The 25,660-nt window shown below is 43.5% G+C and overlaps 1 protein-coding gene and 1 long non-coding RNA gene across 2 annotated transcripts in view; both read left to right on the top strand.

Annotated features, from left to right (window-relative positions):
* LOC118516335 overlaps positions 1 to 942 on the top strand; it is a 101,065-nt gene extending 100,123 nt beyond the window's left edge. Inside the window, exon 3 of the long non-coding RNA XR_004907853.1 lies at positions 725 to 942. This is a non-coding gene — a long non-coding RNA (uncharacterized LOC118516335). The remainder of the gene's footprint in view (positions 1 to 724) is intronic.
* A 70-nt stretch (positions 943 to 1,012) lies between these two features.
* Positions 1,013 to 25,660, top strand: part of LOC118516336 — a 37,909-nt gene continuing 13,261 nt past the window's right edge. Inside the window, exons 1-6 of the mRNA XM_036062145.1 lie at positions 1,013 to 1,433; positions 10,209 to 10,345; positions 17,875 to 18,062; positions 18,225 to 18,688; positions 18,796 to 18,926; positions 24,392 to 24,568. Of these exons, the coding sequence (XP_035918038.1) occupies positions 1,013 to 1,433; positions 10,209 to 10,345; positions 17,875 to 18,062; positions 18,225 to 18,688; positions 18,796 to 18,926; positions 24,392 to 24,568 (1,518 nt within the window). The remainder of the gene's footprint in view (positions 1,434 to 10,208; positions 10,346 to 17,874; positions 18,063 to 18,224; positions 18,689 to 18,795; positions 18,927 to 24,391; positions 24,569 to 25,660) is intronic.

Raw genomic sequence — 25,660 nt, 5'->3', positions numbered from 1 at the left:
CTTAAAGAACATTTAAATTAATTTCACACTTGTATTGGCTTACGCTTATTCAATGCTAATACGTAAACGGTTTTCATGGTTTCGTGGTTAGTTTTATAACACTTCTTGGCGTCAAGTACAATACAAACCTTTTAGGGGCATTTTTATGATAGAGTCGAAGATTTGTAACATTTTTAGTAGCAGTCAATGATTAGCTTTGATCGATAATTATTTAATATTTTAAACGGTCATTTAATATTTTAATCCATGATTGTGAATTAATGTCTTCTTATTTAAGAATTTACGATACGGTTTTGTCATATATTTTTGATCATTTTTAAACAATTTCTTGCGTATTGCGATACATAAATATGTTTCATTCGGAGGTTTTCAACCACGTAATTCTAAGGTGTCTTCTATATTGGCGATCATTATCTTACAACAACCAATTTGATACACAACCTTAACCTAATTTAAATTAAAAAAGAAGTACTATTTGGAACGCGGAAGTTGAGCGACTATTTGAAACGTTTTCAGCAGTTAATGTTACATGTTTTAGAATATTTGAAGAACAAAAACCACAACGGCATATTAGCGGTAGGTTTGCGATTACGATTTTATGCTTAAAAAGACAAAATATCACTTAAATTTACAGCTATCATGAATGGCCATCTTTGAAATCATAGTCATATGTACCAATCAACTAATATACTAATATAATTCTTTCCTTCTTCCTTTTTTGCAGATGGGTTTAAATTTTCCATCGATGAACCGCGTATTACATCGCCGTTAGAAACATCATCAGCTTACGACTGCAGTCGGTCTTCAATCGAATCCAAAGCCTCGGACACTCTTGAAAGTATCCCAACCGCACGAGGAGATGATCACGTATAGCCATCCTCATAACTAGAAAACCCTCTTGCACAGAAACACTCTCACACACGGCGCCACTCACAAACACACCCATACACCCATACCAAGCCAAATGAAACCCCGATCCGATGAGCCAAGCTCATCAGCATGTCTGTCCCCAATGTCCAACGGCACCACACGATCGCGAACCTTACGTCACAAAACTGCTCACCGATGGCAGCACTACTGCATTCGCGGATCGTCCAGTGCCGCCCTAATGCTGGCAGCACTGTCAACACTCGCCGTGCTCACGGTCACACTTGCGACAACCAAATCCGGCAGCGCTTCCAACCCGGTCGTACTGATCTCGCCCAACCACGACGAACCGACGGCACTGGCACTGGCCGCCGCAGCCGCCGCCGGTCAGAAACAATCGCAGCAAACGTACTACAGCAGCAACCGAGGTGGCAGCAATCCACCGCGGCAACAGTGCGCCCTATCCGAGCACACCTGCACCAATGGGCGTTGCATTCCGTGGGACAAGTACTGCAATAATGTAAATGACTGCGGCGATGGCAGTGACGAACCACGCTTCTGCACCCGTAAGTACTCGACTGGGGGAGAGGGGGGGATGAGATGGGGAGCTGGTGGGTAATCGCCAAGGCTTTCCGGCGGGCATATTACCAAACACCGTCAAGCACCGAACGCTATTTCCTGTGAGCTTTTTTCTTCCGTCTCGGGAAGCTATTCTCATCCATCAAAACACTACAGTGGAGTGATGGGCAGAACGGGTGGGTACCGAGTTTCTTTTTTCTATTTTCCACAGCAAAAACAATGCTCATACCATAATGGCACGCTTTGGCAGTGCTGTGTTTGACGAAGCTTCTTCTGCTGCTGCACGATGTTGCAGCTGCTGCCGGTTTGCCGGAAATGGATTTCTCTTTAACCATTTCCATTGTTGTTTACCGTCTGGCAACAACAAAAAAATTCTCATATAAACACACACACACACGCGAACACAAATGGAAGTTTGGCTGTGTGTGTGTGTGTGTGTGTGTGTGTGTGTGAGTGTTAAAGACAACAACAGCACGACGGACTGCATTCAACTGCAATTTGTCGTTATTTCTTTCCGGGCGCGCTTCCGGGTTTTCTTTTGCTCCGCTGCGAACCGTGGGGACTTTTTTTCGATTCAGCACGACAACAAAAAACACTGTCATCAGCCGGAAACACAAATCCACACATTTTCCATTAGCCATGCACCATGCAATAACGGCACATCCCTAATGTGAAAGGAAATGCATGATGATGATGAAGGCTGGTATTATTTGTTGCTTTTCGGGGTGCTGCATGCTGTCGTACGAAAATGAAGGCCACTGTGCATAGCTTTATGGTGGCAGAAGGTGCTTTGAAACTAGTTCACTTTATAGAGAAAGTATGGGTGAAATTTCACTAATGTTATTTAATTTCTAAAATTGATGGATCTTCTATTGTTATTATAATTTTACGGGCCACACAGAGTCCCCTAGAAGCCTAATTGCTAAGACACTTAACGTGGCATGCCCGATTGGTGACGAATACTGATACAGTTACATTCAAGGCACATACGGAGAAAGGGAACAAAGGCGCCAAAACGGATTCGGCGATCCTCTACGTCAACCAGCGTCCTTGGGCGAAATGGTCTGGTTGGGACGTATAGGTTGAGCCCAGAGAGTAGTGTTGAGGAGTCGATCCGGTAGTCCAAAAGCCCCGCAACAAATAGTCTATGGGCGTTGCAGTTACGCTGGTGTAGCGACTCGATACACAAAAGCGAACAACGAGTGTCGTAGTCCACTTGGACCCTCCAGAAGCGCAAAGCGAACAGGGTGAATTTGCACTGGACGGGTTCCAAACGAGCCAGGGTCCGAACAGCAGATGATCACTATTCAATGGAGGCATACTCCAGCATCGATCGAACCAAGGAGCAGCAGAGCGAAGTTGCTTAAGCAAACCCATCAGCTGGTTGCCCTTGGTGACGACGTGTTCCAGCTGTTCGTGGAAGCTCAGCTTCTCATCGAGGAGTACTCTCAAATCCCTAACACAGCTTTTGCAGACAATAGCAGAACCGTTTAATGTGTAGTCGTACACCAGAGGACAGCGGTTTTTCGTAAACGTTACGACAACACTCTCCGAGACACACAATTCAAGACCATCCTCTGAACACCAGGACTGGAATGATGGCAGAGTTGGTCGGACCGGTCTTGGATCGGCAGGAATAGCTTCGCTTCTTCAGCAAGCAGTAGGTGGCTTCCAGCAGGGAGTGCCCTAGCTACGTCATTGATGGAAATGACGAACAGCAGAGGTCCGAAGTAGCTCCCCTGAAGCACCCTTGAAGAAGCAGGAATACAACGCGACATATGTGGTCCTATTTTCACGCGGAACGATCGGCCGGTGTGATACGAATGCATCCAAGTCAGCAATTGGACGGACGTACTCAACACCTGTAGCTTGGAGAGTAGCAAGGAAAGCGGGACACTTTGAAACGTAGCTTTGATGTCCGTATATACCGCGTCCACCTGGAAGCCGAAGTCGATGGTCCTGTGGCATAGGCTGACAGATTCAACCAAGTTTGTGCTGGTTAAGCGCTTAGGGACGAATCCATGTTGAGTAGTGCTGAGGTAATTTGAGACAGCAGCGAGAAGAGGTTCGTACACAACTAGCTCGAAAACCTTAGCCCAGGCGCAAAGTGATGTGATGGCGCTGTAATTATAGTTTCTTTTAGCATAAATCGAATGATGATACGATTTTGTAACGAACGAACCTATGTATTAAAAACGTATCAGCCACATTTTGTACAGTGTTTTCCTGAACGATACTCTTAAAATTAGCTCATTAGGCTAGATATTGCCTAGAATATATTACGTTGATTAGTTGAAATATTATCTCGGAGTCTGAATATTAACTTTCTATCACAAAGTTGCACTGAGAAGATAATGTTGTGCTTGTTGAAATTAAGAGTCACAACTTCTCACAAGGTTGTAACCTACCCGAGCTTCTTGGTACAGAGTCGAGCATGTTTTGAGTTTTTCCAACCTTGCTGCATTCTTCTGCATTAACTTCTATCTGTGGAGAATATTCCTTCCTTTACAGTTCTTGTCACATTTCAGTCCCAAAGATGCTCTATTGGGCTTAATTTTGGACATTGAGGTGATTGTGATTCAGCATAGTTTTTTCTTTTGCTGCATACTCGTTCACAAGCTTCGACCTGTATTTTGGGTTTTTGCCCTGCCGATATTTGCTGGAAGATTTTTATATTACTCGTTTAAACATTACCTATCTGGGTTGAAAAGGCAGCCGATATCAACATAGAAATTAAGATGCTGGATAGGCGTTAGAAAGGATACTTCTCTACTTAAAATGCCTGTCGCGAAGGAGCAAGCTAGGGCCCTCTCTCTCTCTTTTTGGCCTAACAACCTCTTAGGTCATTCCTGCCATTTATGGCTTACTAGCCTTAATGATAACACGTTGTTGAATATTCAGTCCTCACTAGGAAGGAAACGTCCAGATGGGATTTGAACCCCGGTCCTAAGATAGACGAGATAGTACGAAGATAGACGTTGTACACTGTTGTCCGTTGTTCAGACGTTGTCCGTTGTCCACTTACCACCCTAACGCCCGCTGATAGCTAGAACTGTATAGAACATTTATGGTCCCAGTTCTCAAATACGCCTCTGAGACATGCCTAAAAGTGACGAATTCTCAATAGCTTTGTTCGAGCGGAAGCTGCACGGAAGCATTTGCCACCCCGTATTTGTGGAAAGACAATACAAAATCCGCTACTAAGGTTAGCTCAACAAGCTTCGTTTTAGACTGAACAGGCTTTGATGGATTGGTCATAGTCATGTGAGTGGCACCAGACAGCCCATTCCATTAGGCTCTTTAGTCATCCATTTAGTACGTCCACATTGAAAGATGATGCGTGATATTCACACATTAGATCAAGGGGTTACGCAGACGCGATCAGAAAGTCCAGGAAATTGGATTGGCCGACGAAAGTGCTTGATTGTGATCGTTATCGAGGCTCGTTGCAACAGGAAAAGACGGTGAAACGACTGATGCGTCAAGGTTTTCAAATATAACGTTACGGAATATACCTATAGGCTTCTTTCAAAATAGGTTTCGAAGGCATAAAAATAGGTGTAAAGTCATGGCAGGAATTGATCTGAGTTAATTCAGTTCAATTGCAGCGGGTGCTACATTGTGCTTATTGTACCATGTTACTGCCAGCTAGATATACTATGCAAATATTGTCTTTGGTGAGAAATGTTCTAACATTTTTAATTGTCCAAATGCTGTCAGTACTTTTGAGGCTTTCAACTACAAATACACATGCCTTCTTCTGCTTCCTTGGCACTACAACCTCGAGAGGTCTCAGCCTGCCATTTCCTGCTCTCTGTGACTTGATGCTAATTGAAGCGTATATTTGTCGTGGTATAAAACTAACTCCCCATTTACAAGTTCATTTTCCTTTTGAAATTCATGTCACTTCTAAACGTTTTTCCTTTACCTATTCTGTCAGCGACAGTAAGATCTTTTTAGCTTCCAGCTCGGTCCAGGCTACACCTCCTTTCGCGACAGTTATTTATAACCGTTTAAGCAATCATTTCGGTGCCATACATCTTTCGGTTACAGAATATTAAAAAAAAAACCAAAACACTTCTTTCTTGCCTATATTATATCTATAAAAATCAAACAGCTTACATCACTTTGTAGCATTTCCGCGTGCGCTTTCCTCCTAGCAAAAACCGCCGTTTCCAACCCCATTTACAGCGTTACAGTTCATTGAACTGGGCATATTTTTTTCCTTCCTTGCGTATTATGATTGCGTTCCAGGCCCGGCCAACCACCTGCAAATGCCAGCCTTTGAAAGCCTTCCACATGTATGCGTGTCTGTATGTTTTTTTTTCGCGTTCACAAATTTCATTTTGAAACGTATTTATATTTCACGCTCGCACACGCTAAATGGTACTCGCGTGATGTAATTTTCACTTCGTGCCCTTTTGCATTCAATATTTGGCCAACAGTTTTGGGTGGGTTGAGCGAACAAAATAAACCAGAGAAGAAGAAGGAAAAAAGGCAGGGCAGCCCAACAAATGAAACGCGGAAAAAAGGCAAACACCCGTACCCGGTGAATGACTTTCAACTTTGTGCAAAAAGGTAAACACATACTAGGCGTTTTATTGGAAACGATCGTGGTTCCCTGCTTGTTCCCCTTATGTATATGGGTGGCTTTTTTCTAAAATATTTTTCCCCCCGCAAGTGCCGAGTCCCGTAACCCTGAATTAAGTGTTCGGAAGCAGTGTTGTCCGCTTGAGCGAAAAAAAAACACGCTGGCACTCCAAATTCAAAACGAGTTGCCCGCTACCCAAAATTGAATCTACACCACTAGGTGCATCGCAACGCGTTCCGGGCAGCTCGCAAAAAAAGTACCACAACCCACCAAGCTGTGTAAAATCGATTTTCACCTTCGCCACCACCAATTTACAGTGACAGTGAACAGCAGCAGCAGGCAAAAAATAGGGAGCTCACATTTGCATCCACTACTTTCCCACGAGGGAGGAGAGAAAAAAAGAGACCGGAAAAGTTGAGCGACACGGCAGTTGTGGAAAAAAGTCGTGGGACTCGTGCATGCCGAATGCCTACCCTGCTCTACTGCCATGGTAAGCGAAGCAGGCAGAGGAAGCGAGAGAAAAAAAAACCCTATTAAACTCGACAACTGCATTCCGGTGCACTTTTTTGCACTCGTGGAACTTGATACCGCGCTGCAGTGATAGCAGTGAGTAGGGAACGCTTTCAAAATAGGCTGGATGGATGGTGGATCGCGGATAGGACATCGCTTATCCAGCGGAAGAACGATGACGTCGATGATGACGAGTTGCAGGAAGATGATGTGATTGGTTGGGAATTAGCAAAAGCAACAAAAAAAACCACACACCAATGTGTGACAAGCAAGGAAGAAGCACTGCACCACACAAACACACACGTACAAAGTCACTGTCAGGGGTTTTTTGCTTTCCTTTTTCCACGAACAATCATGCTCAGCGGTGCGGCGATGAGCCAATGGAAGTTTGCTCGTTTTTATGTGCTTGTAGCAGCGTGTGTAGCAAAAATTGCAATTCCACTCCATGCTCCACAAACTGTCCTTGTGGTTTTGCCATGATCTCGCAGGTGCAATGAAAGAGAACAACGCTTCCGCAACGCCATTGCCATAAAGTAAAGTGTGTTGAATTAAAATGGGGAGGCAGGAAAAGCAGTGTAGAGGATAGAAGAAGGCGGCTTATTAACAACGACAGAGCACCAGCGAATACAACAGAGAAACGAAAAAAAGAAAAAGAAACATGTTTGAATAAATAATAAATAAAATAGAATTTAATTGCCGGTCCCGAAATAATTTGGTCAATAGATTTTGTTTTATTCAAACGCAACGTATTGTAAATTGTTGCGACTGAAATGTTACGGATTTTTGTTATCGAAAGACTTGGTATCGGGGGTCGATAACTGTTCTGGCTGAAGACTTGCCTGGTTGCGAGATCGTATGGAGTTAGAGTTTCGTCTTGTCTTTCCGACTCCTTCGTAGGTTCCTCGGATGTTCCTCAAGGTAGCGTCCTTAGTCCTATTGTATTTCTATTATTTGTTAATGACTGTATTTCCATCCTCCCCGCCGAAGGTTTTCTGTTTTACGCAGACGATCTTAAGATCTTCCTTCCTGTGTCCTCGTCTGCTGACTGTTGTCTTCTCCAAACTGTACTTGATTCCTTCTCTGTTTGGTGTCGTAAGAATGGCCTACTCCTATCCCCCGATAAGTGTTGTGTGATCTCCTTTTCGTTTTTCGTTTAGTTACACCCTCTGTGATACTGTTATACGTCGCGTATCCTCTGTAAAGGATCTAGGTGTGTGGCTCGACGAAACGCTGTCCTTCAGTTCCCACATTGATTATGTTATCAGCAAGGCTTACAAATCACTGGGTCTGATCATTAGGCTATCGTCCGAAATCCGCGATCCTCCTTGGAATACACGGCTGTAGTCTGGTCTCCCTCAGGCTCCACTGCGATGGCCAGACTGGAGAGCGTTCAGCGTAAATTCACTCGTGTAGCTGTTCGGCGCTTCCTTAACGGTTATCATCTTGCTCTCCCTCCCTATTCACAAAGGATTCCTATGAAAAAAAGATACATTATTCCAATTGTCTTTGACAAGATAAACATTTTTTTAAATCCCATCGCACCTTGATGAGAAGTTGCCATTGTGACAATGAGTCTGAGTGAAGCAGTCTGGTTGAAGGAGCTTATAAACAAACATCCTTCCGCTGATGGATGCAACGTTTATCGAACAGACTTCTCCACTTTCCTCTACAGACTTTATTGACCATACCTCTATCGTAAGACGATCGTTCATAATCCACAATGGAGAGAAATAACTGATCATCAAAGCTTTTCATGCTGAATACATGCGAATATTCATTTTTTCCCAAAAAAATAAGGATAACATCCTAACATACAACCACGGTTGACAAGTGCCTAGATACATCGGACAATTGTTATGTTTGCTCGGAAACAGAGTAAGATATCTGTATTCTATGAAATCCGGAGTGACTCTTGTTGCTTGTGCACCCTGTAATGGAAACTTTAGAGAGGTCGTTTGATTTGTTGCTTTTGCTCATTTATACCAATATAAGGGTAATGCTGTTGGTAGAGTGTTACGTTCAACCTACTTTTCCAAGATAATGTTTTTATCTTTTATGATTTAATGATTTTTTTAAATAAGACCTAATTTACCTCCCTTGTCCACGTGGATAGACTTCACAGAATAGGTGCCATTCACATGACATGGCCACCCGACTAGAGCTTGGCGAGTCTAATTCGCTGCATTATAGTGCGATCACCTCAGAGTTCAGTCTCTTCGTTCACGCCTAAGGGAGTTTCAAGATTGTGTCTCAGAGGCGTATGTGAGTACAAGGACTGACAATGCTCTACACGTTCGTCGTGACAGGTGTTTTGAGTGGAGAAGTTTCTTGGCGCTGTAGTAGGTACCGGTTACTAGCTACTGGTAAGCTTCGTCGAAAGAAGCCAGTCAATCCAGGCGAGGATCATACTAGGTGAAAGAGGCAAAACACGAGAAGAACAAAAAAAATTTGAATACTTGGTCAAATCGTTTAGTTATTGTTTGTCACTGCTTTTTCAGATGTATCATCAAAAACCAAAAATTTTAAGCTTAATGGCAAAATGTTCTCGTAAAGAACCTTTTAAATGGCACCCAAAAAAATAAAATCAAACTCTCTAAGTGATCAAACTCTAGTGATAAATTAAAATCGATATCAGTTATAACCGTCATTGAAATAGTTTGTTAAATCTGTTTAAATAAGTGATCAGGAGAACGTCAGTTTTCCAAACCGCATTAGAAGTTTTGTTTTCTATAAACTGATATCGAATTGGGGATAAAATTGCCTTCATACAGGTATAACCTTTAAGTCAAGTAGATTAACCAATAAGAACACAAAAAAAGACTTTTGTATTATTAATTGAAACACTACTTTCATGTCATTAACCTGGCTGGAGTTCAATGAAACGAAACAAATAAATCAACCTATCTGTGAACAAAGTCGTATGAAACAAAAACGAGAAAGTAATGTGCAAAACACTCCCTTCAAACACGATTGTGCCTGTACTTTACTTCAAAAGACAGACACACACATTCAACCACCACTTAAACACACCATTTACTCTCACCACTACTTCCAACAGTTTGAGTTTGCTATATGTTTCAATAAAACCAATAGTCGTACAGTATCCATCAGGCCGGCGGAAGTGCCAGCGTCCTGCTGCTCCGAACGTCCGTCCTGCATGCATAAATAGCATTCATTCTCGCTACACTCACACCCTTGCGCCAAGTAATTGATTCAAGTCCACTCACCGAATGCAATCCACTTCCACTCGGATCAACCTAGGCTAGGCTAGAAGCTCAACAGTTGCACTCTCGAAGACAAAATCATCCCACATGGTGTCCTCCGTGTCGTTCACCGAGGGCCATCATTCCGTGAAACGATGGCCACAATGCTGCTGAAAGTCAATCAAAACCTACCCTCTTGTACGAGTGCCCCCCTTCTTCCCCCTAGTGCTTCCAACTGAAAGTGGGTGAATTATAACCTGGGCAAGAAAATAACGACAACAGGCACCAATCGGATGCATGGTCACTTTGGCTGATTCTCAATTATTTGTTTAGGTGGAATGGCAGCATCTCACTCAGGGTGATGCTCCGGGTGGACGGTTACTGTCGAAAGAATTCCCACTTTTTTCCAACTCCTTCTCACTGTTCTTTTTTCTCGCTCTCTCTCTTTATCCTTCCAGGATGCAACCGTACGTACTACGGCAACATTGGACTGACGTACAATCTGGAGCTGCACCGACCGAAGGAGGACCGGATACCGTACGTGTGCATCCTGACGTTCACAGCCGCCGGTGGCAGCTACGGTGACATCGTGCAGGTACGAAACCGGGGACGACCATTGTTTCCGTGCGCTTGTGGTTATTTTTTGCCATCCCCTTTTTTATGTGTCCGCTTCTTCAACTTCAACTTCGAAGAAAAAGCACCCGAATCGAACTCCGATACATGAGTGCCATCGAACGGTCGTGGTCGAGATTCGAGATTTTTACCTTGCCAACAACACTTTGGATATTATTTTTCCCACACGCACCTCCAACCATCCATCAAAGCGTGAAACCACCACCGAAGAAAAAAGGCGTTGACACGTGTCAATGTGGTCGCGGCGCACATTGTACGCAAACCGATGCGTCCCATCGCTGTCATCAATGTGTGAATCAATCAATCAAGCTTTGCTGCTAGCACCTTTTCTGTGCCGCTTTTTTGCACACGCTGGAAAGTGTATTTCATCCGGAAAGTAAAAGCAAAAATTAAAACAAAAGAAACAAAAACAGCGCCCGACTACTGTTCTGTCGGATGAGTGCAGGTTGCAACTGTTTTTACAAACTGGCCCGAAGGCAACAAACCGGTTGTGAGCTTGCAATTCGCTTTTTGCTTTCGAAACTCACTGCCAGTGAAAAACACAGTTTAACAGCAATGTTTTCCACGGCCATGGATCCACCTCCCTTCAAATGCCCAAAGGGTGCGTTTGTTTTGTTGATTTCGCTCAACCCTGGCGCGCAGCTCTAGCTTTGAATTTCAATTTCAATTTTGCCCGCATGCAAATACATCAAATTTATCATCCGTGACAGTGACAGGATGCACAGGGTTGGCACAGCCAAAAAACAAAGCATCGGACACTGTGCCCGAGCGGTGCATTCCCTTCAGCTTTCACATGGCGCGGAATGATCATAAATCGTGAATATAATGTCATAACACCAAAAAGGCAAGCGATCGCAACCGTTCACTGACGCTTTTTTATCAAATTCCATTTGACAAACCTGTTTTATCGCCCTCCGGGAAGAAAAAGGGTTCTAAAATCCGCTTCCACTGGGTGGTCGGTAGATCCGTGTACAGCGCGCACCGGGTGCAAATATACATGCTCCCAACCGGGAAAACTCCCATTTATGCAACCAACAGACAAACAGAAAAAAAATGATGAAAATTTAATCGATCCACTGAAAGCTTTTTGATGTTTCATCAAAATTTAATTAAACTTGATCCGCCGATCGTTCACACAATCGTGTCGGAAGTTTTTACCCGCGCGATGGAATTTCATTCCACCTTTTTCCGTTATCGCTGCGAGTAATATGTTTGCTGACCGAAATGCTTGCCACAGCGCCCACGAGTGTGTGTGTCTGCTGATTCGAAAATGATTAACCCCTCTCGCACACAGACACACATAATCGGGGCAGCCCTTTTATCTACGAACAGCGAAAAGGACACACGTTCACACACGATGATCTTTTCATGCATAGTAAATCGATTTATCCAGAAATGAGAGCGTGCTCTTTTTGCCGTGTTTCTGCTCATCAACCCCCCAGGACAGGATACAATGTTTGATCGAATGATAAAATTTGGCACAAAAAGCTAGTAATAGTGAAAAATTACTGAAGAAAAAAATCTCTTTGTCATCCCATCTTTCCCACTTATTCGCTTCACCTGTGTAACGTTGGACGCGTTCAATTTGATGTAGGTTTCAAAATTAAACCTACCGGAAGCACAGCAAATGGGTTACATACGCACCGTAGAGCAGTGAGATGGAGGCGCCTGGTGCTTCATGATGAGCGAGCTTTTTTGGTGGAGCTTTTTAGGTTTTTATATGGACGCGCCCAGAGTTTCAGACTGATTATGGGAATTTTGAAGTATCTTTCTTTTATGGTTTTCTTATTTCAGTCTGCTCCCTACATTCTATTTCCGTAAAGCGAAAGCTCAAGTCGAAAGATTGATTCATGAAAGGAAATCAAAATAAAAAGATTCCAATTATTCGAAATACAATTTCAGTAAAATCTTTTAATATTATCGGTTGCACCACACACAAAAAAATGTCTTAAACATCCTTTTCAATTCCACCTCACTTCATCCTCATCTTCAGTAAACATTAACTGACAATCTAATACCTCCTGTTTGCTCAAGGATCACTATCCAAAAGCTCGCTTCTTCATCTCCTGCTTACACAACACACTGACCATCGCAAACAGCTAAACAGAGCACCAGACAAACTCAACCAGGATCATTATAGCACGTCAAACAGACGCATTTGGACCAATCTTTGTTGCCACAATTTGGCACATAAAATAACAAAATGAAAGGAAAAACTTCACATAAAGACTGCTTTTTGCACATACACAGAGAGAGAGAGAGATCGAATAAACGTTCTTTCTGCTTCAAGAAAAGATTACCTCTTAACAATGAAATGCTCCTTTCGCACTTCTTCACCCGTCTGTTCGTGTTGTTTGCTTTTGTTTTTCTTAATTTTCTTATATGCTCAGCTCTGAGGGCTTATATGCTGAGTAGGGCGACCCGGTCAACCGTGCCAGTGACCTGGAAAAAAAGTCGAATGATTCAAATGTTACCTTAGGCGAAGAATTCGGCCATTGCTGGTTGTATCATCGCTTTTCTTTGATTGTCGGTGGACGACTCTATATTTATCCTTTAACCTTTTAATTAGAAAAAGTTTTACGAACCCAATTTGTATGGTCGTGCTCGTCGCTAAACTTTCTCATAATTAACACATTGACCTTACAGATCTTATAAATAGCCATCAAGCGTTTTATTCCGTGACATTTCCAACGGGGAAAAAACATTTCTATGGCTTTGATTTAAAATAACCGCCACAGGAAGAGGGCGGCAGTCCACGCGATTGAATCCGTGTTATGTCATGTCAGCTACTTAATACGATTAATTTTGCCTCGCATCCAAGCGTTTGCTTTCTTCCACCGTAAAACAGCTCTATCGCCCGCTGGCCACCCAGGATTGTGTGTGTGTGTGTGTGTGCGTGTTGCTGTTACGCCAACAGATTAGATCGATTTATCGGTCAAGCACAATAACAACCGTCGATGACGGTCACAAGGTTGCTTCCCGTGCCGTATCGTATCGTGTGTCCCACCCTACACATTTCCACATTCAACCAGCAAGATGCCATAAAATATGCCATCCACCCACCCCGAACAATTCCACGTCCACCGATCACCGAAACAGGAGTGAGTCAAAATCGAAGGCTACAACCGATCCGGCCCCAGGCCCCGTTTCGTTTCGTAACGCCAACCGAAAAACGGAAACGACGACCGCGGGGCTCGTCGATGAAATGCACATAAAACTAAACCTATTTTGTCTTAATTTATGAGCATGTCGCACGAACCAAACTAATAACGCTTAGACGCGTGTTCCGTATCCTTCTGCCGGGGACGGTCACACACAAACAAGCGGGTTTCACGTTCACTGCTGAGCACCCGAGACCGTAGTGATCCGTGATTACCCAAGACGGCCAACCAAAAGTAGCCACAATCAGTACGATGTTGCTGTTGCTGCACGGCAAACGGTACGGACCGAAACGGGAGGATTGAATACGGAACGGGTTATTATTTGCGTAGTCAGCCAGCGATCGTCGTTCGCATAAACTTGTTTGCTTAAGGTGAAGGAAAGTAGCGATGAACATGAATGTAGCGGTAGAATCGTTTCATTACAATTCAATACAGTGAAGAAAACCCACAAAGTTCTTATTTATGTGACGGTTGTGTGGACACAAGGCCACTATTGAATTATGTAGCTTTTCTGATACTAGTATCAAAATTTAGGTGTATTGCGGTGTCAAACATAGCTTGCGGCAGCTTGAAATATTTTACAGTAGATGATTTTACGGTTTTCACACGCGGGACACCGGGGTTCAAATCCCTTCCAGACAGTTCCCCCGTGATGAGGACTGACTAACCAACTAAACGATATAAGTTTTTCTAATTCTAAGAGAACACTTTACGCTGTGGGCTAGTCATGTCATTAGAATGAAGCCGGACGACCCAACCCGTAAAATCCTTCTGGGACGTCCACATGCACACAGGACGCGTAGTAGGTGATAATTGAAATTGAGTGATGGCAACGACGACACCATCAAACCTTGAGCAGTATAGAGGATTATTGCAGCAGGCCTAGACCACGAAGTGCTTGTATGCCTGCAAGTAAAGGTTGGATTCAGAGAACGAGTAGAAAACGTTCAACAGATATCTATTGGAAATATTTTCTTAATAATTTAAATAATTTTGGTGGTGATCAATTATACATCGTTTGGTGTTTCTTAACTAAACATTCAGCATGGGTAGTCATCGAACATTACTCCAAGCATGATGAGATGCTCACAAGTCCAACTCAAAAAAGATTGATTTCCAGTGACAGCCAATAGATTAAGATCACTACATTTATATCCTAAATCAATATCCCTACGATTGATACTTCTACTTGCTATAACCAAACCTACGCAGGGCTGACTACTTTGCTACGGGTAAAACCAAGTCACAGAAAGCCAGGAATGGCAGGCCAAGACCTCTCGAGGTTGTAGTGCCAACATCCACACATTATATTGAGTTTACTCATTTGTTTAATTTTCAATTTAATTAAAGTCTTTGTTACGTGCGCCATTACAATGACGGCCAATTTTAAAGTATTGGACGCCGACAATTTAGCCGCCAGATGGCTCTGAAGAAAGAGTTCGAGTTCATTGGAGGGTGGAAAAGGGATACCGGTGTGTGTTAAGTGGAGAGCGGTCAGTAGCAAAACGGACGCGGAAAAGGCAGAAGATTTTTATGGTTGGCACCCGTTGTTTGTGCCCGGAAAAAGAACAATTAAGAATCAAAAAAGAAAAGATTTCAGAAGTAACAGTCTTATTTCATTGTACGATATGTGCAGGGTCAATGCTAATCTTCTCTGTATCGTTCCAAGACAACTTGTACGATATGTACTTAATTACTTACTTACTTACTTATCAGGCGCTACAACCGCTTTGCGGTCTTGGCCTGCTGCAACAATCCTCGATACTGCTCACGGTTTAGTGCCGTCGTCCGCCAATCCGTTATCCCGGCCGTTCTAGCGGACGCATCAACGCCATCACTCCATCTCAATTTAGACTCTACCACGCCTCCTCTGTCCGTGTGGACGGCCTAAAGGGACTTTACAGGTTGGGTCGACCGGTGTTTTATCTCATGACGTGACGAGCCCACCGGAGCCTGGCGAGCCTAATTCGCTGTACGATAGTGAGATCATCGTACAGCTTGTAGAGCTCGTCATTGTAGCGGCTCCTCCATTGTCCTTCCACACATACGGGGCCAAAAATCCTTCTGAGCATCTTCCTCTCGAACGCGGCTAAGAGGGCTTCGTCAGTTTTGGACAGAGTCCATGTCTCAGAGGCGTATGTAAGTACTGGGACTATGCATGTTCTGTACAGTCCCAGCTTCGTCCGTCGCGACAAAAGAAGTTTCCGCAGGCTGTAGTATGACCGGTTGGCAGCCAGCACCCTTGCGACATAACTCAATATCAATGTTGTTGTCGGTGCTGACTTTTGACCCCTGTTAGGTGAAGGTTTTGGACGACTTCAAAGGTGCGGCCACCTATCTGTACATCACCCCTGCGTAAATCAGTGTTTGTTAGCAGGGCCGCTGGTGGTGCCGCCATCATTTTGGTTTTCGCCTCGCCTAATCTCCAACCCGAAGTTCTGTGCCGCACGCTCGATCCTTTGATAAGCTTCTGCTATGTAAGAGAGCCTCAAACCAATGATGTCTATGTCATCAGCGTATGCCAGGATCTGCATTAACTTATACAAGATGGTACCCGAAGTTTCCACCTCCGAGTCGCGGATGGCTCTCTCTAGCGCCAGGTTGAAGAGGAGACAGGCAAGCCCATCTTGGTGGTAGCAAAGGGGTTTCCTGAGAGTTTTCCATCCACCTTCACCAGGCATGTGATGTTGGCCATTGTCATTCTTACAAGCCTGGTAAGAATTCATCTTTACAAGCCAAAAGAGAAAACCTGAAACTAAAAAAAATATTTAAAACCCCTTTAAAAGAAATTGTTTGAAGTACAAAAGCAGATCTTAAATTTCTGCAAGCCAGTGACTGGACCATGCTATGGACTGAATTTAAGAAAACTCGAGTTTACTGCAATAAATAAAAAAGCATATCAATAAGCGATTTAATTTTTTCTGTTTAAACCATCAACATTCCACAGAAAACGTTTCCCTCGCCAATGATATGATTTCGATAACACGATCTTAACCCGCCACCGGCGATGAAATAAAAATCCACACCTTGCATTTTATTCCGCACAAAGTTCACTGTCCGGTAACTGAACATCACACCACGAGGCTCAAATTACAAGCACGTTTAAGCCCGCAACATAACTCAACACACCGGACCGTGCTCTGACCAGCAATCATCATCCCCGATCGCCGTTATTTAACTAGCACCGATTGCAATTATAATATTTCTCACTTTGCACCCAAAATCGAAATTGATACAACGCCAGCACCCTGCTCACCCACTATCAGTTCGGCGCTGACGACCCACCCTACTGCACCAAAAATAATTGGCCATCGTTTATCATTCCCATAATGAACTGTTTGTAACACGAATGTATAATTAAACCCCACGGTACGACACCGTGTGCCTCTGCGCTCTCATCCAACCCGGGCTGCACCCGATCCAGCGGATTGGTAACGTGAGCTCGCACCGAGCACTCCGTTTCACACGAAATCCACTCTGCGGTAGCCATTTCGATAGCCAGTTTCCGACCTCCGCCACTTCTAATTGTACCTGGGCGCCAATCACGGTGCTGATGGTGCTCGACTAATCCAATGGTCCGGTTGAGCGCAGTCTCGCGCTAGAGCTTGTGTGGATTCGTTGAGCCGTGGGTAGCGTCCAATGATAATTTTCCAACCCGGCACGCTGCAAGTTAATTGCAGATTAAATGCAACCTGCTCGAACGTGCTCACGTGGTGAGTGGTTGCGTTTATACGCCGTCCGTGCGAGACTACGGGCGTTCGGTATGGTTGGATGTGACTCAGGTAGGACTCAGGAATGGCAACGGTTTCCATCACCACTTTACCACTGACGCTAACCGTAAACACTCCGATGCATTATTTAGGAAATTGTGTTTCTCCATTGTCCAGAAACGGGGAGAAGATGCTGGTTGGGGAGAAAGTTCGGTGGAACTCCAGCGAATACATCAGCACGAAAATAATCGCACACGCTTGCAACAAACGATCTACAACCAAGCACGTTATTAACCCGTAACTCCATCGCACATAACTTTAACCTCAACCTATTTGTTTGACGCGTTGGCAAAGAAACTCCCAATGTCTGCGTAATTACGTCTGGTGAGCGAACAAAGGAACCGAATTAATAAATAGCCCACACGCGGTTTCGGCCGAGTGTCGTTGATACTGCGTACGTGATAGTAGATGATTTAATAGCAAGTTTATAGCACTCTAGGCTCACGATTTTTGTTTTTATTCATAAAGAACGGCCTGGCCGTATTGCTACCTCACGAATTTTAAATTTGATAAAATAAAATATTAAACCACCGGTTCAATCCATTCCATCCAAACATCAGGTGACGCTCGACAGTTTCACCCTCGGACGGTTCGTGTCGTACACGGAAAATGGCTGCCCGGACGGTTATCTGCAGGTGTCGGAAGCGAAACGTGCCAATGTCGGTGGCATGTGGTGCGGTACGACCTGGGGTCCGGCCATCTTCTACAGCGAAACCGATTCCCTCGTCATGACGATTAAACTGTTCAAGTAAGTGTAACGGTTCGATTGAACGCTGTCGAGAGTAAGCGGTTGAAAGATGGACGTTTAAACGCTCCGCTTCACTACTTCAACTGACAGCTAGCTAGCGTGCAAAAGTTTCTGTACAAACTTTAGCTAACCCATCGAACGTTTTTCGAACTCGTTTTGTAGACTTTCGCGTGACCAAAGCGGCTACAACTTCGACTTCCGGATACAGTACAAAATGCTGTCCCGTGCCAGTGCGGTCGTGCGGTACGGTGGACAACGGCACGAGTACATCCCACCGTGGACGAATGTCACGTACATCCCGAACTACCCGCTGATCGAGGACTTTACCAACTCGACCGCACACTCGGAGCACCAGACGTACCAGGAGACGACCGGGTTAGGTGTCGGGACCGGCCAACAGCGCAACCGGATGATATCGCTCGGTGCTAACGATCTACCCTACCCGACGACCTACGACAATATGACGCGCGGCAACATCGGACTGCAACGGGGTGGGCCCTCCTCCTCGTTGGGCGGTGGTTCAATGTTTGGGCGCCTGAATGGGTCGGCCGACTCATGGATGCCGCTCGGGCCAGGTGTACCAACTCGCAAGCAGCTGAACTACACCGAACCGCAGTACTACTTAGGTACAGATGGTTTGACGTGACGTCTGGGTGGCGTTCTAATCGTCCCACGGGAATTATGGCTGACGTTTTTTTTGATATTTATTGCTCTTTTCACTCTTTTTCCACAGGCGACCTAATGCAGGGAACGTTTTGCTCGCGAATATTCACCAACTGCGACAAGAAGGTGTGTCGATTGCAGTCGCCCAACTTTCCCGGCATCTATCCAAGGAATCTGACGTGCTACTTCGCCGTTAGGCAGGTGAGTAATTGGGTTAGGGACGGTATAATAAATTATTATTATTATAAAAATTCCTTTAAAATTCGATACACGAGAGGGGCTTAGGGTTGAAAAAATAAATTGGTCTACCAAAGTTTTAATTTCAATGTAAGATTGCACGATATAAATTTTCAATGTTCGCCGTTAACAACAAACGTCTAATTGGATTAAACTATCTCGATAAAGTATGCATTCTCGTTTTCTCAAAATATATTTTTAAATAACACTCATGCAGTAGAAACTTACAAAAGAAATTGTGGTAATTTTAAAAATGCCTCAGTTACGAATGGAGGCGCCCAGTACTTTTGAAATTTGAAAAATATAAAAAGGCTGTTAGAATATTGCTGTATAACTGTGTAAAATGGATATCAGTCAAACTATTATTATAATTTCGGAAGGAAAAAAACATTTTGTTTACTTTTCTGGACACATCACATAACATGGGTTTCCCACGACAAAGATGTTGGATAAACAACCGAAACAAAGAAATTTCGAGCATTTGCTCAAATTAATTCTTAAGCTTTTGGCGCTTGCTAGTTTTGGCTGTTTGTTTTGAATTAATAACTAGTAGTATTTAAGTGGCAATATGTCGAAACTCATACAACAATAATGGCTAAGGTCGTCATAGATATCATCACAGAGATTTTCGACAGAAACTTACACTGCGTGCACCTTTTCTGGACCCTATTCATGGTCAGGAAGAATTCATTGACTGATAGAACTCAAATCTGTCGCCGTTCTAAAATCACATTTTTTGTATCCTTCATTTAAAATGGAGGCGCCCAGTACTTTTTGAAAATTATCAATTATTCTGGGCTTATTTGTTTTTTTTTTTTATAAATCTTAATTGAGCAAATTAACACAACCATTTTGCTACATGAATCGTTTTATTGTACATAAAAGATTATAAAGGAGTATGGTTATTCAATATGGGAGAACTTCAATATGGGGTTATTCAATATGGGGTTATTCAACTGGTACATGCGAAAGCGGAGCCGGTCTTTACATGGCAGAACCGGGGTTCAAATCCCATCCGTGTCGATTCCAGATTGTAATGGGTTGATTTAGTGCTTTTGAAATTGAACATTTAATTTAATTTAATGTTGTATAAGTACATTTGAAGAAATCCATTCCAAATTGTTTTCAGCCGAAATTCCTAAAGCATTATCTGGCAATCGAACTAACTGAACGAAATGAGCAGATTTCTCCTTGCCTAATTTTTCACAAAAATAATTAACGAGAAAATGGTAAACAAATCCCTCGAAGCGTCACACTCTTTGTTTTAGAATCAATTCTTAAACCGCCCTGCCAGTGAAATTTTGATTACTCAATTATCTGATTCGGTTGACAGCGTGCAGATAAAGAAGCTAAGCGCGTGGCACGGCAAAGTTTTCCAAACCCTATCCTTTGAAGTTCACCGTGAATGCACGAGCTGAATGTACCGAGACAACCTTCACGAAATCCCCCAATCCTTTCATCTCACGCTTGATCTGGATGCGCTGGTAAATGATGAATACTTTTATCAAATTGTTTGTCATCATTGGGCAGCCGGCACAGATTAGCCTTCATCCTATATCATCTTCTCCACGACATTATACACGGATAGATGTTGTTGTTTTTTTTTTGCGCGTTACATACAATCCGGTGGCCGGTCGACTCGTTCGCTGCAAAAGTACACCAAGCAAGACGAACTCATCGTGCGACTAATTGGGATTAAATCGTTTCGCCTGTTGAGGCAATTTACGAAAACCATTCACCACATTGCTCCACTTACCGTTTTTATGATGGAAGGGACAGGAGAGAGGAGGAAGTGGAAACGGGGAGGGGGGGTTTAAGCTTCCACTAGAAACTTACCAGCCAACCCACTCCACATCCACCTAATGGTTTCATCGTCTTGATCCCGAGCGCCAAGGAAGATAGTGCTTTCTCATCTAGTTTCCTTACGATGCCGACCGACAGTACTACCGGAACTGTCGCTCTACCTTCCATTCGGGCAGGTATCTGTCAGGTCTGTCGCAAGAAAATGTCCACTCCACTTGCCCGCCTTCCATAACCGCGCCTGATTAGGGTTCAATATTTTACTTAGCAATTAAAGCACCATTAAAAGTCACTCTCCTTTCACCCGGAGGTACCCTTGACATCAGCGGTGAGCAGGATGGCCGCACACTTTCACCACCCCCCAAATCCATCGTGCCGTTCTTAGAGGTGATGAAGAGCACCGTGTTCTGGCACAAGTGTCTGGTCAGATGTGTACCGTCGACGTCGACAAGGGTAGTCCACCACCGGGGTGGTAGTAGCCAACCGAGAAGCCAATGGTACCGTGGAACTTTTAATGAATTTTATAAACGCTGATGAATTTTGCAGAACGTATTGCAGATGAAATTTAATTAAACTAGCGGCAAACAAACACCCGGGCCCCGGAACGTTCGCAACCGTCGCTCGCTTTGCGCCAAGCCGGCCAAGTGTCCGGAGTGCCTCCTGTCCAGAGTAACTGAGCGTGGTGGCAACAATGGCTGCCGCTAAGGGAGTAAGTGAGAAAGCGAGAGAGAAAGAGAGCGACAGAAAGGGGACCTCAACCCTCTTAATCATCAGATTTGGCAGACAGGCAGAGACGGATAAATATAAATTTCACCATTATTAGTACGCGCCCACTCGTTTGCAAGGGCAGCTTGATCTTATTTTTTTACGGTGCTGTACGGTGAGACATGATGTCCCTTTTTGAGCGTGAACGTCACAAGCGTTCCTCATAACGGTAGCCGGATTATGGATCAGCGTCAGTAAAAGGAGGCCCAATCCGTCTGATGATCCGATGGCGATGATTATGACTACGATACGCTTGTTGGATTGTTGGGAAGAAAAGGCTTTCCGGCAGTGGACGGGCGGTGAATTTCTACAACCAGAGAGATATTTGATTTGAAGCTTTCGCTCCTTACGCCCTACCATGCCCAACAACAACGGATAACAACAACAACAACGGACAGTGACAATTTGATGGCCCTAATAAAATGATTATGCCGTGTAGGCTTTCACCAAAGGGAACACCGTCAGACGCGTTAAAACTAATCCCATTTTGGGGTGGAAAATATCCCATAATCCTTACACTACCTGGCCATTTCACTGGCTGAGTGAGTGGGTGAGATGGAGAGAGAGAGCTTTCTCTAACGACTTTCTTTTACGGCGCGATGACATGGCTTCAATTAAATGTGCATGGCAATTTCCGTGGCGGCGCACCCGAATTAATGGATGGTCACTTTTAAAGGCTCATTACTGGGTTTACGAGAGCTTTTTAATTGCGTTTATTTCACAGTTCACACCGTCCGTCCTATTGTTTTACAGTAAGTTTAAGATGGAAGTAAAGGGAAAACACACATACGCACATGTAAAATTATATTTGATATGTTACTGTCAGTTTTTTTTTCTAGGTTAAGATGGATCTAATAGAGTAAAAGAGTGACATTAAAGTTCATGATCATGATCGTGAAACAACGTGAAATATTATAGAGCGATTTGATTGCATTAAAACAATTTAAAATATTATTAGAAGATGCTTGCGTTAGTTTTGACGTACTTATTGAGAGCTCCATCCCATCATCATCTAAAAAAGGTTAATCATCATGGTTTTTGATAGTTGCACTATATGGACCATGTCTTTTATCTGCGAATCAATCATCGATTACATTTTTGCTTTTATCAGCCCGAGGCTAGTGAAAAGTGTCAATAAATTCTACTCTAAATTTTATAGAGTACTAAAAATTAAATAATATTAACTAAAGTAAAAACAATAAAGAACAAGTAATCAATAGTGACATCGGAAGAGGCACAAGACGTATTAAATGTTTATTCCATTAAAAGCCTGCCTTCACTTGTCACCACCAAAAGTACCAGGCGCCTCCATCACATTGATCTTTTGGTAGAAGCGATCACTTGAATCATATAAGCCTTTAAGTGGCTTTTTTACGTTTTAAATGATTTGAAATTAAGTTTATAAACTTTAAGATGTCCTAACGCTAATTCATGTTGGGGTGGTAAATTGTAGCAAGGCCCATATTGGAAGTATAATTGTCAATCGGTGGTGCTAATAATAGAGTGAAGAGTCTTTTAGCCACGGATTCACCTTTCAACTGCGCAAGATACACATCGGTAACACATTACTTTAAGCTTACCAGTGTTTTTCAAGTTTAAGATAAAAATCCTATCGTAAGTGATATAAATTCTCATGCAGTGCAAATTACGCGGCGATCAGAATAACATCGCTTTTGTTGCTACTTTACTAAATTTGACACTAAATCGAAGATCTGTTTTGGATCTGCTCAAGTGTTCAACTACGCAGCAGCTTTGAGTTCAGTTATTGTGCTTCTATGGCAGGGCTTTCAAACCCATTTTAGATCACGGGCCGTATAGCATAATTGAACGCCGGTTTTCTGGTCATGAGACCTCAAAAACGTGCGTTCGGAGTGAGTAACTGATAAAATGCTACCTATCTATTCCTAAAACAAATATAACCATGGGTAGTACCAGTGTGAATGATTCCTTTGCCTTAATTAAAAATCAAAGATGTCCTTTCTCATTCGCGGGCCGCATTGGAAGATCTTACTGGAAGATCTGCTCTAAAGACGTCTCGCAAAAGATTTTAACGCCACAAAATATTGTATGTTCATTAAAATGACACAATAATACAACGCTTGACGCATTCAACGCTTGACACTGCAACCAAGAAATGTGTCGGCCAGCCATTTCTTACTCACTCACTAGTCACTTGATTTTACCCATAGCTGGATAGTCAGTGCTGCGTACGAGGAGGCGGTCTGGATCCGGATTTGATCCCGTGTTATTGAATCGCCTATTATAGCTTAGTTATCTTGGTATACTCAATGCAGAATCTGGTTCTCCACGAGCAATCAGCTCCTATTTAAATACCTCTGTCTCATTAGAACATACGTAACAGTTGGAACTTAATATTTCTTTGCTCCTCTCAAACCTGATGAGCTCGTAGATCTGTCCTTGAGAACTTGACGAGCTTAAAAATCGTTCTTATCATTACCTCTCACAATGCTACAAAAATTATGGTCATTGTTGAACAAGGTCCATTTCTGAGATGCCCTAATGACATTTAAACATCCAGTCTTTGTAGCATTTTGGGCGTTAAAAATAGTTTGAATGTCTCGTTGGAAACCGCTTTTAAGCTCATCTTACTAAACAAACTTACTTGCTAAACTTATGGAGCATAACTTCCTCACATGCTCGGAAAAAGTGAATTCCAGCCACACCACGCATCGCTCACTGATCAACACCCTTGATTGGAATTAAGATACGAAGAACTAACGAATATCTAATTGATCCGTGTGACACGCGAGTGCATTCGCATCACAAGCAATAATTAAACGATAATACGAAAGTACTAATTAACGCCCCCGTTTTTTGTGCTTACCTTTCCCCCGTTCCTGCAGCACGACGTCCCACCAGGTAAGCATGCGTTCATCGTCATCAGTCAACCGAAGGGCAACCTCGTCTGGATATCGACCGAAGCATCGGCCGGTGCCGCTTCCAACGCTGCCCGGGGAGGAGACGAAAAGGAAAAGCACAAACCTCGACTCCAGACCTGGAACGAATGTGACAGTGTGCAGGTACGTTAAATGGCCAACACACACACCCGCAAGATACTCCCTCTCTCGTTCAGTAGAGTACCGTAACAGTACGTAGTGATCGATTTGATCAAACCCGTATAGACCAAGCTCACAATCGCGACGCAGAATCACACACACACAGACACACGCGCTCAGCTGCATTGGAGCGAAACTGGGAAAAATACGTCTAACGGATGAGAACGGAACGCTTTTTTCCGCTTTCCATTCGTCAGCTCGTCTATTTGCATAAGCACGCACACACACGCACACTACAAAGCAGTACACACACACACACACACAACAGCACAAGCAAAACATGCAAACACAAAGTTCTCCCCAGCCCGATCCTCCGCTCGAATGCATTCCTCAGATCCTGCTCTCCCTGGGCAAGCCTCGGTATGACCTCATTTTCCTAATCCCTTTTTCCCAAGAGCCGCATATTATCAAAGGGAATCGATAGAACGAAAATAAAGTGGATATGACTAAATTGAAAAAAAAGGTGGGAGACCAAACAATCCCCCCCCACGCACGAACATCCGAGCAGCCGGAAACGGATTGCTCAGGGATGAAACAGTGGACAGTGCTAGCAACGGTGTTGACCACAATGTGCCATTCCGGGTGGCACAATATTCACACGGTAGCACGTGGCGGACCGTTTTCCATTTTCTCGCCGGTTTCGCACTATGGGCATGGGCTGGGACGAAATTGTACATTTATTGGTTTGTGTCCGTAATAAAATATTGGAGAATTCATTCAGTTGTACATAGAAAGAGACAATTTGCTAGGAGAGAAAACGTATGAAATTGAATATTTCCATCAATTTCTTTTGCTCCTTTCATCCAGATTCCTATGTTTTATACAAGCTTTCAAGTGTAGTACTCACTAAAACCCAAAAGGGTTGAAACATACGAAAATGAAACGAGGCACAAGGCCTATTCGACTATTCTTCTTAGCCTCTTGTTTACCTTGCGTTTTACGACCAGAAGTACTAGGCGTCTCCATCGCATTGGTAATTAGGTTGAGGCGATCGCTTTAATTGTATAATTCATAAGCTGGCATATTTATCTATTTTAGACAATGACGGTTGAGACT

Source organism: Anopheles stephensi, unplaced genomic scaffold (genome assembly GCF_013141755.1).
Source record: "Anopheles stephensi strain Indian unplaced genomic scaffold, UCI_ANSTEP_V1.0 ucontig280, whole genome shotgun sequence".
Lineage (NCBI taxonomy): Eukaryota > Metazoa > Arthropoda > Insecta > Diptera > Culicidae > Anopheles > Anopheles stephensi.
The sequence above is the reverse complement of the archived record's forward strand: the minus strand, read 5'-3'. Positions and strand labels throughout refer to the sequence as shown.